Source organism: Mus pahari, chromosome 22 (genome assembly GCF_900095145.1).
Source record: "Mus pahari chromosome 22, PAHARI_EIJ_v1.1, whole genome shotgun sequence".
NCBI lineage: Eukaryota > Metazoa > Chordata > Mammalia > Rodentia > Muridae > Mus > Mus pahari.
Window position 1 is genome coordinate 26345793 of NC_034611.1, and position 18463 is coordinate 26364255.

Here is an 18463-nt window from a genome sequence, read left to right on the forward strand (position 1 = left end):
ATGACAAACTTCATTTGTTGTTGGTAGTACTGTTTTTGCTTGCAGGATTTATTCAGCAAATGCAAATTAAGAGAAAGGAGAAAACACTATCATGAATATTTACTGTGACTATAAGTTCCTCAGTACACCTAGTGACCTTAGTAAAGACATTTATTTCCCACCTTAAAATTTCAACATTCGCAATTTACCTATAATAGGTATCCTTTACTATATTAAATAAATGAAGCTCTCATTTTTAGAAATAACTGTGTGCTGTCAGTGTTCCAATAATCAGTATCCAGAAGATATAATTTGCATTTCAAACTGCAATTTAAGTGAACTAATTTGTTTTACATTCATTAGTTTCTCAGTTTTAGTAGCACAATCATAATCATTCTCTTAGGGTTAAAGTAAATTTGAAATGGATTGGATGGACTGATACATGTCACAGAAACAAATCCAAATAGCTTGGATGCTAAGAGATACATTGCCTGTGTGTGTCATTAGACATTCCTCCTGAATGTTTAGCTCAAATAAGTCTTTTTCTTATGATCTCATGAATTAGTGTCTAGACTTATGGCTGTGAAAAAGTATTCAACCCATATTTAAATATTAAGTGTGGACAGCTCTGCATTTATTAAAGAGTAAGAGAATCAGTCCCTTGAGGAATGATGGCTGACATCTGTCACAAATTGAATGAGTAAACTTTGGCTTGACTTGGAACACTTATTTTAGAAATATTTTACATTACTCTTTCACCAGTGGTATGATAATCAGTGGACACTTTAGATTCAATATTTACATGAAACACCCAGTTATTCATCAAGATATTTTATTAAAACAAAAATAGTGAAATCAGTAAAAGCTTATAAAATATAGTTGGAGACATATGGTAAAATAACCTTTGATTTGTGACTATTTATCTTTGGAAAATATTTTCATGGAGTCAACCTCTGTCAAAGTCCAGTTTTCTCTTGAATGGAGCTCACAGTTATTAATCTAATGTTTATCATCATTCATCTATTTTTTTTCATGAAAAACCTACTTCCAAGCAGGTTTTTTGAGAGCAGCTTTCGAAAAGGGACTGGGTTGAAGCCATAAAATAAAAGTCACCAAAAAAATTAACAAAGAAGCCATAGTACTAGGAGCTGGACTCCAGCTTCATGAGGACAGTCTGAGACAACCTTGGTAGCGGTTGGGTGGATTGGAGGGTTCGTGTTTTCAGAAAACATACTATCATAACAACCTCTTAGCTTTGCTTAGTCTGTGCCTTCTGCTGACAAGCGCTTGTTCTCTGTAGCATATTTTCCAGCTCTATTCCAGATTTAAGTGAGCCAAGCACTGTCCTCATGTTTTCAAAAGGTCCACCTGACAAGATTCCTCCACCTACAAGACCTCTACCAACAGTGCCCCCGCACCGATCTGTTCCCCCGGCAGACCCAAGGAGACATGACAGACCCAAACCTCCTCGGCCTCCCACTGGCAGACCCTCCTATCCAGGAGCCAAACCCAACATCTGTGATGGGAACTTCAACACTCTAGCTATTCTTCGAAGGGAGATGTTTGTTTTCAAGGTAGGAGACGTTGATTTATTTTTTTAAGAGAAGATAAAGTGTCTAGTGTCGTTTTAGAAAACAAGTTCTCATTCATTGTAACTACTCTCTACCTTTCAGGCCCTCTCGCAGTTAGCAGTAAAAAAAAAAAAAAAAAAAAAGCATCCTAAAAATCACATGCACAAATGGGCGTTGATGTCTAGCAGAAGATTGCTATGATATTCTATTTTGGGAATACACTTCTGTCAGCAGGAGCTGAAATGCCTGGAAATGTGAGGTTGAAAATACTGCATGTTAGGAAGAGATAAAATAGCAGAATTTAAATCACAAACGGAATCTAATAGCTACGATTTGCCTGTCAGCTTAGCCACGTCCCAGAATGCTGTTACTCAGATGGCTTACTCTATAAGTCTTAAAATGTCTCTCTAATTTGAGTTGACAATTACTGCATTGCTTGACTGTCGTTGTCGTTGTCGTTGTCACTTTTGTTGTTGTTGTTGATTTCTTTTTGTCATTTTGTTTGGGGTTCCCCACTTCGTAAAATCTCTAGTCCTCCATCATTTCCAAAGTATAGAACTTGGGATGTTTGTTTGTTTTTTCGTAGGCAGGATACTTAATTTGTATTTGCAAGTATGCAATATCAAATTATATTTTTATATTTGAAAAATATGTATTTGAGCAAATTCATTATCAAAAGGTACATGCAAAGAGAAAATAGGTGTGCACACACACACGTATTATATATATGCATGAACAAGGGAAAATTAGGTAATTTGTTCTGCACAATTATAATGACTAATAAAAATAAAGAAAAAGAAAATCAAAATTAAAAGAAAATTCAGGAGTACTAAATTTAAATATATAACTAGAATATTATTCTTATATGTATAAAGTACTTGATTTCATTTCAAGTATATTAATAAGCTTGGATACAGCTGGTAAAGAAAAAGCTTACTTTTATTATGCATGCATGCATGCATACATCTTTATGTGTATATCTTTCATTGTTCATTGTTGAGGATTCCCAAAGTTACTGTTGATAATTTACCATAATTCATCATTATTCCCAGTTGTTCTGTGGCACACAATTGAAAAGAAAGAAAAAAAAAAAAAAGAAAAAGAAACAGCATACAGCAATTTGTTGATTCTATATGACCAGGATTTTGTTTTTACTACCCTAGCTAAATTTCCACAGTGCAACGTGATACTTCTATAAAATAAAATTTTCATAGTGTCTTCGTTATTTAAGAATAATGCATTCTTCTTTATTATTTCTGCCTAAACAGACCGGTATTCTCAGCAAAGAGTTATATTTACCTATCTACCAATAAAATAAAATCCACTGACTTCTTTCTCCTGCACACTATACAGCACAGGAAGTGCACTAAAATAATAATTAAAGGCCCATAAACTCTGCTTTCTGGAATCAGAAGTATAAGAAAAATCTTATAGACCAGTTCTCTAATATAAGGAAATGATAACAAATTTCAATATCATCAAAGTTTTAATTCAAATTTCTCCCCTAACTTTCTATCTTACCTTAGATTCTTTCTCAAAACTCTCCATCAAAAAGTTCCTGAAATACATCTAAAAATTTGTTAAATATAACACCATCTGAATAGCATTGTACTCTTTCATTGTAACAACTTTCCTAACAGTACAGACATTACAGCCTCTATATTTAGTGTTCTGTCACAAAAAGCACATATGTGCGCGTGTGTATATGTGTGTATTTATATGTAAATATATTTGTATATGCATGCATGCTTAGGGTGCTCTATTAGGCACCAATTCTGTGAGAGTACAAACTAACTCTCCTGTCTATTCACTGGTCATATAACTGGGGAAAAAAAAGGTGAACATCGAAGTGCATACCATGAAGATGCAAACATAGAAGTTATAACATGGATGCAAAGAGATAGTATAGGAATTTAATTCAACTCTAAATTTTACTTACTTAGCATTTTGAATTAATTTTAAGAGCAAGCAGACTTTTCCAAGAACATTAAATATGTAACAGACTTTTTTCCATTGACAATAGTGAGCATGATAGATAACATCTGATACAAAGATCTTAAGACTCTAATTCACTTGTAAATAGTATGAGATTGGGGTAGAAGGCACAATAGAATCTTAGTTGCTCTTAGTCAAAGCCTATACAAATTGGGTAATCAATATGGGTATGGTTGAAAACTAGATTCAACCATATTAGATTCACAATCTAATACTAGATTGTGTAGTTCACAATCTATGAACTACACAACCATATTACAAGTTCAATACTATTCTTTGTCTTTCCAGAAAATATAAATTCAGAATATTCAGGTCATTTGTAATCCTTCAATAACTGTAAAGAATTATTGAACACTACTTACTTATATAAGGAATTATATACATCTATTTGATTCTAATCCAGATCTTCCAACTCAGATTTCTAGTTGAACTTTACCCTGTATTTTAAAGTTATAAATACTGAAGAAATATTTATTGTCATCAAACTGCATGATGTTTCAGGGGCTCACAATGTATTAAATAGTACATAAAACAGGTTAGGCTTGTCTCTCTTAGAGTTCATATTCAAGGTGAACAGGTATGAATGTGTTATGGTTTGCATGTAAAGTCTGTACTACAGGCTCTTGTGCTGGACTGTGTTGCCAGGTGGTGTTATCATTTTGGGAGGATGTAGAAACCTTAGGACTGTGTTCTTTCTAGTCAAATGTATCCACAAGAGTTGACCTTGAAGGTGGTGTTCAGTTCTAGTTCCAAGCATATAATGTCTTCCTAGTTAGTCACAAAAGGCATGAGCCTCCATCACCTGCTGCAAAGTCCCAGGTGCTGTGGAGAGGGACACCCTGACATTTCCTCTCACCATGAGGGTCTGCATTCCCAGAAGCCGCTGTCCAGAGAAGTCTTCCTCCTTTCAGTTGTTTCTGTCAGTTGTCTACCACAGTGATAATAAAACGGAACTGACAGAGAGGACTGCACACGTAGGTTCTAGGTATCAGTATTATGAGTATATACGGGAGCCAAAATGCTGCTTTGTGAATAACAGCTAGTCTGCAATTTCCTCTGCGTGTAGCTATTTAACCTACATGACCTCTACTTTTACACCAGTGTCAGTGCTCTGTGTCTAGCCTTCCTGCTTGATACCGGTATAAAATATACCCTGTGACAATCTGCCTTTTGAGTGCCTGTCTTCTAGGAGCACATACTTATTCATATTTTAGAAGCCCTTCAAATATATTTAGGAATGGCATTGTTTAACTTTACTCCTACTTGTGTAGCCTGATTTTCTACTTTATTACAAACTCTATACAAATCAGGGACTTTATTATCCCATGAACTCTTCTCTTGTACACCCAACTCTCCTTTAGTTTTAATGCCTGGGGGCTCCTCTTGTGAAGCCTCAGGTATCCTAGTCTTACTAACTCAGCATGTCTGCATGAAACTCAGATACGGGCTGCCTACTCTGGCCAAAGTTGTTCTCCTTGTTTTTCCTGCCTGTTCTGTGCATCTATATAACACACTAGTTTGTTGTTTCTAATCTAATCATTGCCTTTGTTTCATGGCTTTAACTAGACTTGCTCACAGCTCACTTAGTTCATTTGCATGCCACAGTGCTCACAACTAGTGACAGGAATACCGGTGGGGCAACTCACGCAAGCTGAAGGTATATACAGAGCACAGGAGAAATGATGAAATAATGAATGTTTTCTTCTCCTTTATTTATTTTTTTTGAAAAGCCCACTAAATTCATTTAATTTGTTTTTTATTTACTGGTATTCCATGCATCACAGTGTGTGTGTGGAGGTCAGAGTGCAATCTAAGGCAATCACTCATCTCCTTTCACTATGTGGGTCCCAGGGTTCAAACTTGGTGGAGTCTCAGGCATGCTTCTCCCTATTCCTCTCCTGCATTTTTAATTTTTTTTTTTAATTTTTGAAAGAATTTAATGACGAAAGAATTTAAGTTCTATATGTATGTATTTTAACACTACCACCACCACCACCAAACAAAATCTAGATGTATACACAGCGCAATAACTAGTCATGTTTGTCTCCTCATTAGAAAGAGGTCTTCCCTTACAACAGGAAATTCTGTATAGTTCCTTTTGTTTGCTAGTTTCCTCTCCTGGGATTCAATATCATCTTCTCATTCACAGAGAGTTATTCTGGGACCATGTTGTAAGTAGAAAATTGTGTGTGTGTGTGTGTGTGTGTGTGTGTGTGTGTGTGTGTGTGTGTGCATGCATACACTCAAGTATGTTCCATATTGATGCATAAATCAGAAAATTAATCCCTGCTGCTTCATAGCCTTTGGAGACCATAATGCCACCTAAGGCAAGAAATGAGGATCAAAGAAAAATGTCAAAGATCATGGAAAACGTAACAGTACCATAAGACACATCCTCACCTGAAGACTGTCACTTGTCTTGACTGAGCTGCATTCACAATAACCAGATATAACTCTGAGAATAACATATGCCTTTGTATTTTAGCAGAGTCATATTGACATGATTTGTCTTAATTTTAGTGTGAAGGAAATTACCAGTAAATTTGAATGAGATTTTTTTTTTGAAGCAAATTTCAATTATAAAATGTTAAATTGAATCCGAAGGAGCACAATAGTACCTGTAGTTTTTAAAGCTGGCAGTTGGAACATCATTTCCCCTCGCCTAAGAAGACTGGTTCTATCAACTGATCAGTTCTTTATATCAATCAGGGCAAGCAAAAACCTGTTGGTGTTAGCATAAAGAGGCCAGGCAAACTGTAGTCAGTGCAAAGTAAAACTCATGGACCTAGACAAGGAGTTAACACATAATGTACAGGACAACAAACCAAAGTAGATACTGTTGGGGTTTATTTCAGTTCTTTTTTAATTCTTAAGAACTTCATCCATATGAACAATGAAGTATGATAACATCTACTCCCAACTATGCCTCCAATATCTCACCCAAGCTTTGTATTTTCTTCTCCTTTTTTAATAGTGCTGTCAATAGCTACAATAAGAGGTGGGACCTGGAGAGGCCTACTCTATTGATGCTGGAACTTTCAGCAAACTTGATCTTGTGCAGATAACCATGGCTGCTGTGAATTCATACGTGCATCAGCCATGCCATATCATTTCCAACGTTTCTCCCCCTCCTCTAACTCTTGAATTTTAAATGTTCTGTCCAATTTGTATTCATTCATTAAAATTTTGTTTTGCTCACAAATGACTATTTTAATTGATGTACCCTATTTAAATATATTGAGGAGTTCCAAATAAATACAAAGTAGAGTCTAATTTCATTTTTACAAAATAGCTTTTTTTTTTTCCATTTTTCTAAAGTGGACATCTTCTTACTGAAAAGGAAACATGATGATGGAGGGGGAGACATTGAAACATGAGAACTCAGCCTCAAATACATGTTCATATTTCATAAAATGTGATTCAATCCTTCAGTTAGTCCACAGTGAACCTCTGAATTTGATCATCTAAGAACATTAAACTTTCTTTCTTTGTTGTTACCATCCTATCTCAATATCTCACCTTATCTCACACCTCACCTTATATATAAAATATCCTCTAAACTAATTTCCTGCTTTTCCTTTTTTTCCTACTCTACCTTTTCCCACCTTGACTGTCTATCACCAATACAGCGTACAATTGTTCTTTAAAGGATGTGTATCTCATTGAGGGACAGCTTCAGCAGAAAGCCTTTCTCCCTGGTGCAGAACAAGTTGAGATTTTTCTCTTCTCTGGGTTTTAGTTCAGCCTCCGCCCAGCTCCTATGATTGTTCCCCTCTTTCCTCTCTCTTTTACTTGCTGTTCCGCTCACTCCCTCAACCCAACATTTTTTTTTCTTGTCTGTTCTGTGATTTCTGTAACGTGCCAGGTTTCAGGTTTCTGTCTAATATGAGTTAACTACTTGCTCATCTCTGTTCCTCTGTGTTCATCCCCCGAAGGCTGTTTATTCCTATTTCTTATTCTCAATGTTGCTAGCTAGATTACAGCCAACTGAGAGGGGCACAGTGCATGAAGGATCTCAGACAGTCCTGAAGATAGTAGACATGGAAGTTTGCATTCTCAAATGATGAGAGGGATTAGCTTAACAAACTCTCCTCCATAACAACAACAACAACAACAACAACAACAACAACAACAACAACGAATCTCTGCTGTCTTCTTGTGGTCTGACTTATTCCCATTTTCTAGAAGAGTGACATTGTTTATATTGAGATAGGACAATCTTGTATTCCTTAGACATTAGACAAAGTGTTAAATCCCACTTACTATAAGCTCTAGTCAAGGATTGTGACTAATTTAACCATTTCTGTATTGCACTGTGATAGAACATAGCAAACAATAAATACTTGTTAAACATTTCAGAATTATCGCTGAGAAATTCTATCCTAAGACTTTGATATACTAAGGAAATGCTGGTATTAAAAGTAAAGACAGAAGCAGCATAGTTAATTTTGCAATTGGTTCAGTAGCTCAATTTCAAATGATATTTAAAATTATGTTTATTTTAAAAATGAATTGGGAATCTGTATGTGAAGCCATCTTAATTTTTACACCATTCAAATTTCACTATATGTGCTGCCAAAGCTAGCACCTAAATTACTGCTTCTCTATGTATGTATGTATGTGTGTATGTATGTATGTATGTTTGTACGTATGCCTGTATGTGTGGGTTTGTATGTATATATATGTGTGCGCAGTGGAGTATGCAATACTGTGTATGTGTGTGCATATGTGTGTGTGTGTGTGTGTTTCTGTGTGAGTGTGCATGCAGACTTACATTTTTAAGTGTATATGAATATATATATATATATATATATATATATATATATATATATATATGCCAGAGGTTGTCTTCAATGCAGCTTGTCATCTACCTTGCTTTCTACCTTATGTTTTGGCACTGAAACCAAATACCATCAGTTTTGCCAGGTGAGCTGGCCAGTGTGCTCTGGGAATGCTTGGTCTTTAACTCCACAACACTGGACATGATGTCATACCCAGCTTTTTACAGCTTGTACACCAAGAATCTTGCCAATTGAACCATCTTCCCATTCTCTGAAATTATCTGCATAAAATAGCACATAGTCTTACACAGAGAATGGCTATAATCCTTAGGGTGTAAGGGGAAAGAGTTGCACAGTGTTGCAAATTTTCTCTCTGTTACAGTAAGTACATAATTAAGGGCCATGTGTTTGGCAGAAAACCTAAATAGGGCTCTCCAAAACATCCAAAATTACTTCCAGTAGTGGTGTAACACAGGTAAACTTTAAGTTATGTTGATTCAAATATTAATTTGGTACTGCCTATCACATATCATCAGGGTACTGAAATAATGTCTCAGTGCACATATGACTAAAGTTAGGATGATCTGTGGAGAACATTAATTGCAACTTAATTCTGGTACAAAATTATAATGATCTACCTTAGAAAAACCTTTGAACATGCAACTGGACTTTAGTGGAATGCTGCACTTTTAATCAGTATTAGCTGGTTTTAAAGATCATCTTAATCATTCTTGCTTTACAATTTTTGTTTCAGTGGTTTATTATTTCTGGTGTCCCCTATCTAATCTACCAGGGAAATATATAGATAGTCCGCAGAGGGAAGGGTTTGTACACTTGACTTCCCAAATCCTTTCTCAGTCAATGGTTTCTTTTTACTAAATGAAAGAATGCTGAGTTCATATTTGGATCCTTGCCTTAGAGACACTAAAACTATCTCACTTATGTAAAACATAAGGAAATATGTGACTGTGCTATATATTTTGAAGATTAAGTTGTTTTTTTTAAGTTTGTTTTATTTTGGTATAAAAATTTCTTCTCATGAGGAGACATAAACAATATCTACTCCTTCTCCTAAGATCCCATTGACAAGCACAATTCCACCCAAGTTCACTCTGGCACAGTTAGGGTTTTCCTTACAAGGATATGGGCACCGCTTTCTTTATTGTCCTTATTTGGAATGCTTTACCTAGCATCAGGAATAAGAGTTTCATCATAACTACAAAAATTGAGTCCCCACTCTAGACCTTAGACACACACACACACTAGTTCTCTTCTTTACGCCAGGCCATGTATGAGGTACCCAATGGGTATGGAGCAGTGGGAAGTCCAGCTGGGAGGATCCTTTGCCCAGAGGCAACCTAAATCTTCTTGGTGCAGAAGACAGTAGCACAGGAAAACATCTATGTACATAGCCAATGTAATTATATAAAAATATTTTCTGAAACAATATTGTTGTTCAATATGTAAACCTCTCAGTTAGCCATGTTAACTACCCTGTTCTAAATTTACATAAAATTTATATAAAATTAGTATCAAATTTAACTTTTCCTGATCTATGTATTAAATATAATTTATAATCTATCATTTCTAATTAAAATTTTCAAAGAAAATGCTCATTTCCTCTCTAGTGTTTCCAAACACTTATAATCATTTATGTAATATAAATAATAAGCTTAGGTTCAAGATTTTTAGTAAACATGTAAAATATAATTTTTACTGAATAATTTTCCAAAAGCATTCTTTCTAAATATTTTCTACTCATATTTGAATTGTCTGAGTGTCTCAGATTTGGCCCCTTAACAGTTTGCATCTGAAGTTTCCTTCCAGGCACATGGCTTAGTGTCAGCTGTCAGGCTTGGGGAGATGATTGGAGATGAAGTAGATGATACTAATACATAATTGGTGGGCTGGTCCATGGCTGGAACCATAAATTATAGTCTCTATTGGAGGGAATGGACATAGTTGGTAGCTGGAAAAGAGGATGTCTCGGCTCAGACATGGTCTGATCACCAACTTCTCAGCACTTTTATGCCCTGATAAGTTCGCCATGATCCTGCTCTCATGCTCATGGTCAAGTCATCATGGATATGCCTGGGACACTGTGCCTGTCCTTAGATGTCCAGTAATTTGTCAAAGTGATTTTCAAAACATGTTGAACACTATTGCTCATATGTCTGTAAAGAGGAGATGATAAATTTTATTGTTTCTATGACCACTTTAATTGTAAATTGTGCTATAAATATCAGTGCAACTTTTTTTGCTATTTAAAATGGCTTTAAAAATGCAGCAAAGTCTTTCAAATTTCTACAGCATTGATTTATCTTCATGAGTTGGTCATATGTATATATACTTAGAATACACTAGGAATATAACTGTAATCATCACCAAAGTATGTGGCTTCCTAAAAAGTTCCAGAATAAGCAATGAACAATCATTTACTCACATAAAACTTTAGAAAGACAGAGAGAAGCATAATAGTTTTTTTTTTAAATATCCTACTAACAAGTTAGATTGAATAAACTGAAAATGATATTTGGAATAATTTTGCCAGTCATAGAATTCAACTTAATGATAAATGCCTGGAATCACTGGGGCATGCAATAAATATTAATTTACTGAATAGTATTTTTGCATATAACTCTGTTCCCTGAATTTGAATTCCATGAGGAGGGTTATCAAAATAAATCATATTTTATTTTTAAATGAGATTATTACATGGGACATAACAAAACTTTAAATTAAATTGAATTAAGTAATGGGGAATTACAATGTGCTGGTGTCAAAAGACATTATTGAAAAATAATTATTCTTTCACATTATTCTACAATTAATAATTGTAATTCTATTGGGATTAGTGAAGGGGAGTCCTTACTCTTCACATTTTAATTGATGTGTAGATAAGATAATTTATATTGTGTAAGTCTTCTGCCACACTTTCAATTCAGACTCTATCCATCATCAATCCCCTACATACCATGATTGATGGATTTATTTCTCAGTGTGTCAGAATGAGTGCTTTGCCTGCAGATATCCATGCTTTATACAGAATAAGAAAATGCCAAATGAATATGTAGCAACCATATTACAGAAAAAACACAAACACTCAGCTTTCTTTCTCTGGCTACAGCTGTTATGTTGCTACTTATATAGAGATGCCTGGTAAGCAGGATTTGAAAATTCTGCAAATTGCTCTCTCAAACAAGATTCAGACGTTAGTAGCAGGAAAGAGAAGAACTAGATACTGAGTCAATAACTAGCAGTTTCTACAACACTTTCTAAATGTCTGTGACTTTCCAAAGTTCCTGAATTCTAGGTATTTACAATCAGACAATTTACAGAATTCCTAAGTAACAAAAGAAAATTGCATTTTTAGACCACATGATTCTCATAGATTTTTATCAGTTCCTTGTATTGATAAAAATATCATACACTACCATAATGAAGCAAAACTATATTTAGTATCCACGAGTTACTAGGCACTCTCCTCAGTGTTTTACATGTGTTATCATCACGTAGACCACCCATTATATGAGAACAAAAGGCCTCAGGAGGTTAACTTATTCCAACCATTCTAAATCCTTAGAATTCCCGGGAGCTTACCACTTTACATTCTTACTACTTTTGCTTTATACTCAGCAAATATATTTACAATTGTTTGATTTTTATTGAATATATTACGTATATGCACATGTGCATGTGTGCAAGATAAGAGAGTACATGTGTGTACATAGACTCATGTGTGTCGGCCATATTGTGTGGGCAGAAAACAATGTGTGAATTCAGTCCTTTCCTTCCACTATATGAGTCCAGAAGACCTAGCTCAGATCATCAGACTTATTAGCAAAAAACCCTTACCACTGCACCGTGAAATCAGTTCTAGGTTCCTTTCTTTTCTTGTATGGTCTGAGTTCAACTATATTTAAGAAGAGACAATATATTTTTAATGGTAACAGAACATAAAATGTCAAGATTTAAAATTTTATTATAAGAGTACAGACCTTCTATGAATTCAAGTTAGAGTTTATTTTGTTTAAAAAGAAAAGATTAGTCCAAGTTTTTGTTGCATTTCTTTCATGAGCACTTAATGACTAAACCCATATATTTTGCTTCTGTACTACTTGAAATAACAACATACTGGAAACAATGAAATGATCAATAGGGAATTTAGTATTAGACAATTCAATGGAACATAACACAAAATTGAGATTATATTTCATTACACATATGAGTAACATATCAATATTTTAAGTGGGCTATTTCAGAACAAAATGTTGAGATTCACAGCACAGTTAACCCACATACATGTGAAGGCAAGCAGTGGAAATGAATACATAAAGGGCCAAACATAGGCTACTTATAAATAAAAAGTAGATTATTAGGAATATGAAAGTTTAACTCAGTAGCTAGGTGTTTATACATATGTGCCATAAATATGTATATGATATATTAGTTATATATGTGTTTATACTTTGTATGTACAGTTATATATATGCAAAAAAATCCCATAAGCAAGGTTCAATGCCCCAATGTTAGGACAAAATGACGATAGTTGTCTCTCAATTAGAAAATTGAAGTTATTGAAGCTCAGAATGTGCTCAGCAGTAACATGCTGCCCTAGAACATGAATGGATCTAGGCTCAACCCTTAAGTGCCAAAGTACAAGAATGGTTACTTTGGAAATTTTATTACTTTTGTTGTAGGTTTTTAAAGGGATTTCATTGCTTTTTGCCCTGAGCACTTATTCAAGGAAAAATGTGGTATTTTATCATTGTTTTTAAAAGGATAATTTAAGAATTATGCTGTTTTTTTTTTAACTTCTCAGGACTTCACAGACAGAAGAATGGGCATATTTTCCAAATTAATAACAATTTCAGGTGAATTTTTAATTCACCTGAAAAATTATGAAAGTAGATACTAAAATGGATAATACTATTGATTGATGCTTTCACGATAAAATAAATTTAGCAAGGAAACACAAATTATCTAGTTTTGTAGAAGCAGCATAGGAAATTGTAATTTATCAGCAGGTATGATTGCATGAGAGCAGGAGGCTGTTTGCAAAAAATATGTATAATGAGATAAACTTACAATCTACACAGAAATGGTAAACCATAAACTGTCATGCATCATGTATTTCATTATTTGAAATGCATGCTTTAAAAAGGCACAGAAAAGACTATAAATAAAGACAAGCAAACCTTAATGCTGTGGGATTGTGAATGGATTCTCTATCTATACTATACTATGTGTGTGTGTGTGGGTGTGTGTGTATCCCAAACTTAACAGATTAATAGATATGAAAGTCATAAATAGTAAATAATGATAGAGTGACACAGCTTTCAAAATAATATCACAAGGGAGAAGCCATTATTCTCTTCATTGCCCTTTTCATTCAAACTGTGAGTAAGGTGACTTGAACAAAATCATGGCGGTGCATTTCATTAATATAATTTAGTTCAACTACCAAAAATTCCAATTAAGTATAGTTCTATATCCAGCAGGATATAGTCTCAAATGAGAATAATTTTCTGTGAATCAAACTCACCAACTATTTTGATAAAATCAATTTTCTTGTTGTTTTGGCCACTAAGGCAAGATTTTTTTTTCTGTTTACTACATAGCATTTTATAATCATGCAGAATGACAAGATACTTGGAAATGTGTCCTGAGAATACTGCTAGATTATGTAATTTGAGAAAGGCTGTCATGTAGCCTTCCTCACACACTGTCAGCTCACCACACACTGACATACTATAAGCAATGAACATACCTGGTACACCACAGCAAATGCTCAAGCAGTTGCTACAACTGCCATTATTGCTGGAGCTATTGATGGTGGCACCTGTGTTCTCATTCTTACTAGCATTCATTTATTATAAAGCACAATTGTTAAAGTGTCTTCAGAAGATTCTGTGACAACTTCCCTTGGTCTCCTGAAACTAACAATTAATAAAAACACTTTCATTGATTTATTTTTACTCTTTTCTTCGAGAAAGTGTTAGCTAGCTGGTAAATAAGCATTAGATACCTGACGATGCTCTCTTTACCCTTGTCAAACCCTTTCGATTCCCTGGGTTTGATAATAGTCTAGCAGACAGTGCATCAATATCTAAGGTGCACTGTACATCAGAAGCACATGCATCAAGAATCACGTGTGCAGACTGCTGCTATTTTAGCTGAACCTTTTAGAGCAATTAACATCAGGTAAGCCTGGAGGTCAGATGGTATTGGGGCTTTGAGAACACAGTGTGGACTGTTATAGAAACAAAAGCACCAGAATTGAGAAATGGGGGAAAGGGTGCTTCCCACATGCTCTTACATACCATATTTAAAACTTAAGGTTTTATTCTACATGTTAGGAATTATTAGGTGAGAGTAGAGAGAAAGAGCAAATGAGAAGGGATGCACAAAAGAAAAGCAAGTGAAGCACTCTTTTTTATGATTATTTTTATATTTAATCTTTTTTTACAGTCCATTCATTATCCCCTTCACATTCTGCCCTCTGACACTTCCTCATCCCATTCTTCCTCCTCTGTCTCCAAGAAGATGCCCCCACAAACCAACAGTCCCTACACCCCCACATCCTGCCAAGCCTCCTCCTTCCCTGGGGCCTCAAGTCTCTCAAGGATAGACACATCTTTCACTGAGCCCAGACCAAGCACTCCTCTGCAGTATCAGTGTCAGGGACCTTGGAGCAGATACTATATGGTGCCTGGTTGGTGGCTCAGTGTCTGAGATATCTGCCTTTGGGACCCATCTCAAGGGGAGACTCCAAGGCCTAACACTATTACTGATGCTATGGTATAGTTACAGACAAGTGTTTAGCATGGTTGTTGCCCTCTGAGAGGCCCTATAAGCCACTGACTGAGACAGAAACAGACACTTATACCCAACCAGTGGATTGAAATCAGGAAACACTATGGTCGAATTAGGGAAAGGCTGGAGGAACTTGAGGAGGAGGGTGACCCCATAGGAAGACCAGCAGAAACTATACTCTTAAGCATTTGAAGACAAGAAAATACAGGACACAAGGCTGTGGCAACGGGACAGAGGAGTAACCTTAAGAGCGGTAGTCCTGGGGGGACAGTGACAGGCATGCTATCTCTGTAGCTAGCTCTGTAGGTTTTTTATGATCATTGTCTTTATGTGATTCGTGAACCAGAATCAATAAGATGATGCAGGGAGGAGACAAAATAATCTAACCTAGAGTGGGATGAGAAATACCATGTCTTTATATTATAATCCTGGAGCTTCCGTAAAATTAAATTGTATTATGTACCTTTCTTTATGGAAGTGTAATTTATTCAAACTTTATTTAAAAATAGGTATTATAACTTCATTCAGCTCAGTGTACATGAAACATTTTAATAGAAACTATTGTGCCTAATGCTTCCTGCAGCCCCTCTCTTCATCTCTGAGCTTCCAAATTTACACACTGTGTTTCTGCAGACTCTGCTTGTCATATCTTGTTGCTCATAGCAGTTACTGGTTGAATCATTACTTACCATTGGTCTGAAGACCAAAGCAGCTAATAATATAAGGGCTGGTCACTCATGTCCAGAGTAGGATAATTCTAGGATGGTGAGGCAGGAGTGGGTAGGAAGTGGAATATCTTCATAAGAACAGAGGGAAGGGGGATGGTATAGGGGGTTTGAGGAGGGGAAACTTGGAAAGGGGGTAACATTTGAAATGTAAATAAATAAAGTAACTAATAAAAATTTAAAAATATGGTACAGAGATAAACTGAGAATTCATATCAGGAGAAGCTTAAATAGCCAAGAAGCACTTAAAGAAAAGTTCAAAGTCTTTAACCATCAGAGAAATGCAAATCAAAATGACCTTGAGGTTCCTACTCACACCAATCGGACTGGCTAAGAAAAAAAGAAAAAAAAAAAAAAAACCCTCAAGAGACAGCAGATGCTGGTGAAGATGTGGAGAAAGATAAACACTCCTCCATTGTTGGTAGAATTGCAAGCTGGTAGAAGCACTCTGGAAATCAATCTGGAGTTTTCTTAGAAAATTATAAATAGTTCTGCCTGAAGACCCAGTTCTACCACTCCTGAGCATATACCCAAAAGATATATACCACAAGGACATGTGTTCCACACATTCATAGCAACCTTATTTATAAAAGTCTGAAGCTGGAAACAATCCAGATGTCCCTCAACCAAAGAATAGATACAGAAAAATGTGGATCAGTTACACAATGGAATACTATTCAGCTATTAAAAACAAAGGAATTGTGCTTCTGTCTGCGCCCAGAGCTGATCATGGCTCACATTACTCCACAGCCAAATACTGCTAGGAGAGAACTGGTCTCCCAGGAGTACTGACACACAAGCTTGCAAGAAGGACACTCCACAGTAATAGACAGCAATACCAGCTACCACAAGAGATATACAAATGGAGAGAGGCAAGGGCAAGAATATAAGCAACATAAACCAAGGCTACTTGGCATCATCGGAACATAGTTGCCACACTACAGTGAGCCCTGAACACCCCAACACACCAGAAAATGAAGACTCTGATTTAAAGGCACATCTCATGATAGTGATAGAGGACTTTAAGCAGGACATAAATAACTCCCTTAAAGAAATGCATGAGAACATAAGTAAATAGTTAGAAGCCCTTAAAGAGGAAACACAGTAATTCCATAAAAATACAGGAAAATATAACCAAACAGGTAAAGGAATTTTAAAAAATCCAGTAACTAAAAATAGAAATAGAATCAATAAAAAATAAAATCACAAAAGGAGGCAACCCTTAAGATAGAAAACCTAGGAAAGAGATCAGGAGCAATAGATGCAAGCATAGCAAACAGAATACAAGAGATAGAAGAGGGAATCTCAGTTACAGAAGATACCATAGAAATCATTGACACAACAGTCAAAGAAAATGCATAATGCAAAAAGCTCCTAACCCCCCCCCCAAAAAAAATCCAGGAAATCCAAGACACAGTGAAAAGACCAAACCTAAGGATAATAGGTATAGAAAAGAGCAAAGATTTCCAACTTAAAGGGCCATAAATGTCTTCAACAAAATTATAGAAGAAAACTTCCCTACGCTAAAGAAAGAGATCCCATAAACATACAAGAAGCCTACAGAACTCCAAATCAATTGGACCAGAGAAGAAATTCCTTCAGTCACATAATCGTCAAAACACCAAATTCAGAAAACAAAACAAACAAACAAAAAAGAATATTAAAAGCAGTAAGGGAAAAAGGTCAAGTAACATATAATGGCAGACTTTTAGAATTATACCAGATTTCTCACCAAAGATTATGAAAGCTAAAAGATCCTCTGCAGATGTCATACAGACCCTAAGACAACGCAAATGCCAGCCGAGGTTACTATACACAGCAAAACTCTCAATTAAAATACATGGAGGAAGTACTCTTCTTTCAACTGACTTAGAAGAAGATAGCCAAGCAAACACAATTCCACCTCCAACAACAAAAATAATAGAAAGCAAGAATCACTATTCCTTAATATCTCTTAACATCAATGGACTCAATTCCCCAATAAAAAGACATAGACTTACAGACTGGATATGTAAACAGGAGCCAGCATTTTGCTACATACNGGAAACACACCTCAGTGTCAAAGACAGACACTACCTCAGAGTAAATGGCTAGAAAACAAATTTCCATGCAAATGGTCCCAAGAAACAAACTGGAGCAGCCATTTTTATATCAAATAAAATGGACTTTCAACCAAAAGTTATCAAAAAAGATAAGGAAGGATACTTCACACTCATCAAAGGAAAAAAAAATCTATCAATTCTCAATTCAGAACTTCTATGCTCCAAATGCAAGGGCACCCACATTCATAAAAGGAACTTTACTAAATCTCAAAGCACACATTGCACCTCACATAATAATAGTGGGAGACTTCAACATCCCACTCTCATCAATGGACACATCATGGAAAAAGCAGCGACCTAATGAAACTAACAGAAGTGTTGGACCAAATGGTTTTAACAGATATCTATAGAACATTTCATCCTAAAACAAAAGAATGTACGTTCTTAGCACCTCATGGTACCTTCTTCAGAACTGACCATATAATTGCTCACAAAACTGTCCTTAACTGAAACAAGTAGATCGAAATAATCCTATGCATCCTATCAGATCACCA

The 18463-nt window shown here is 35.5% G+C and overlaps 1 protein-coding gene across 2 annotated transcripts in view; it reads left to right on the forward strand.

The window, feature by feature from the left end:
• Positions 1-18463, forward strand: part of Mmp16 (matrix metallopeptidase 16) — a 236855-nt gene that overhangs the window by 163539 nt on the left and 54853 nt on the right. For both annotated transcript variants that reach the window (XM_029533283.1, XM_021222087.2), the window contains one exon: positions 1342-1553. In XM_029533283.1, the coding sequence (XP_029389143.1) occupies positions 1342-1553 (212 nt within the window). The remainder of the gene's footprint in view (positions 1-1341; positions 1554-18463) is intronic.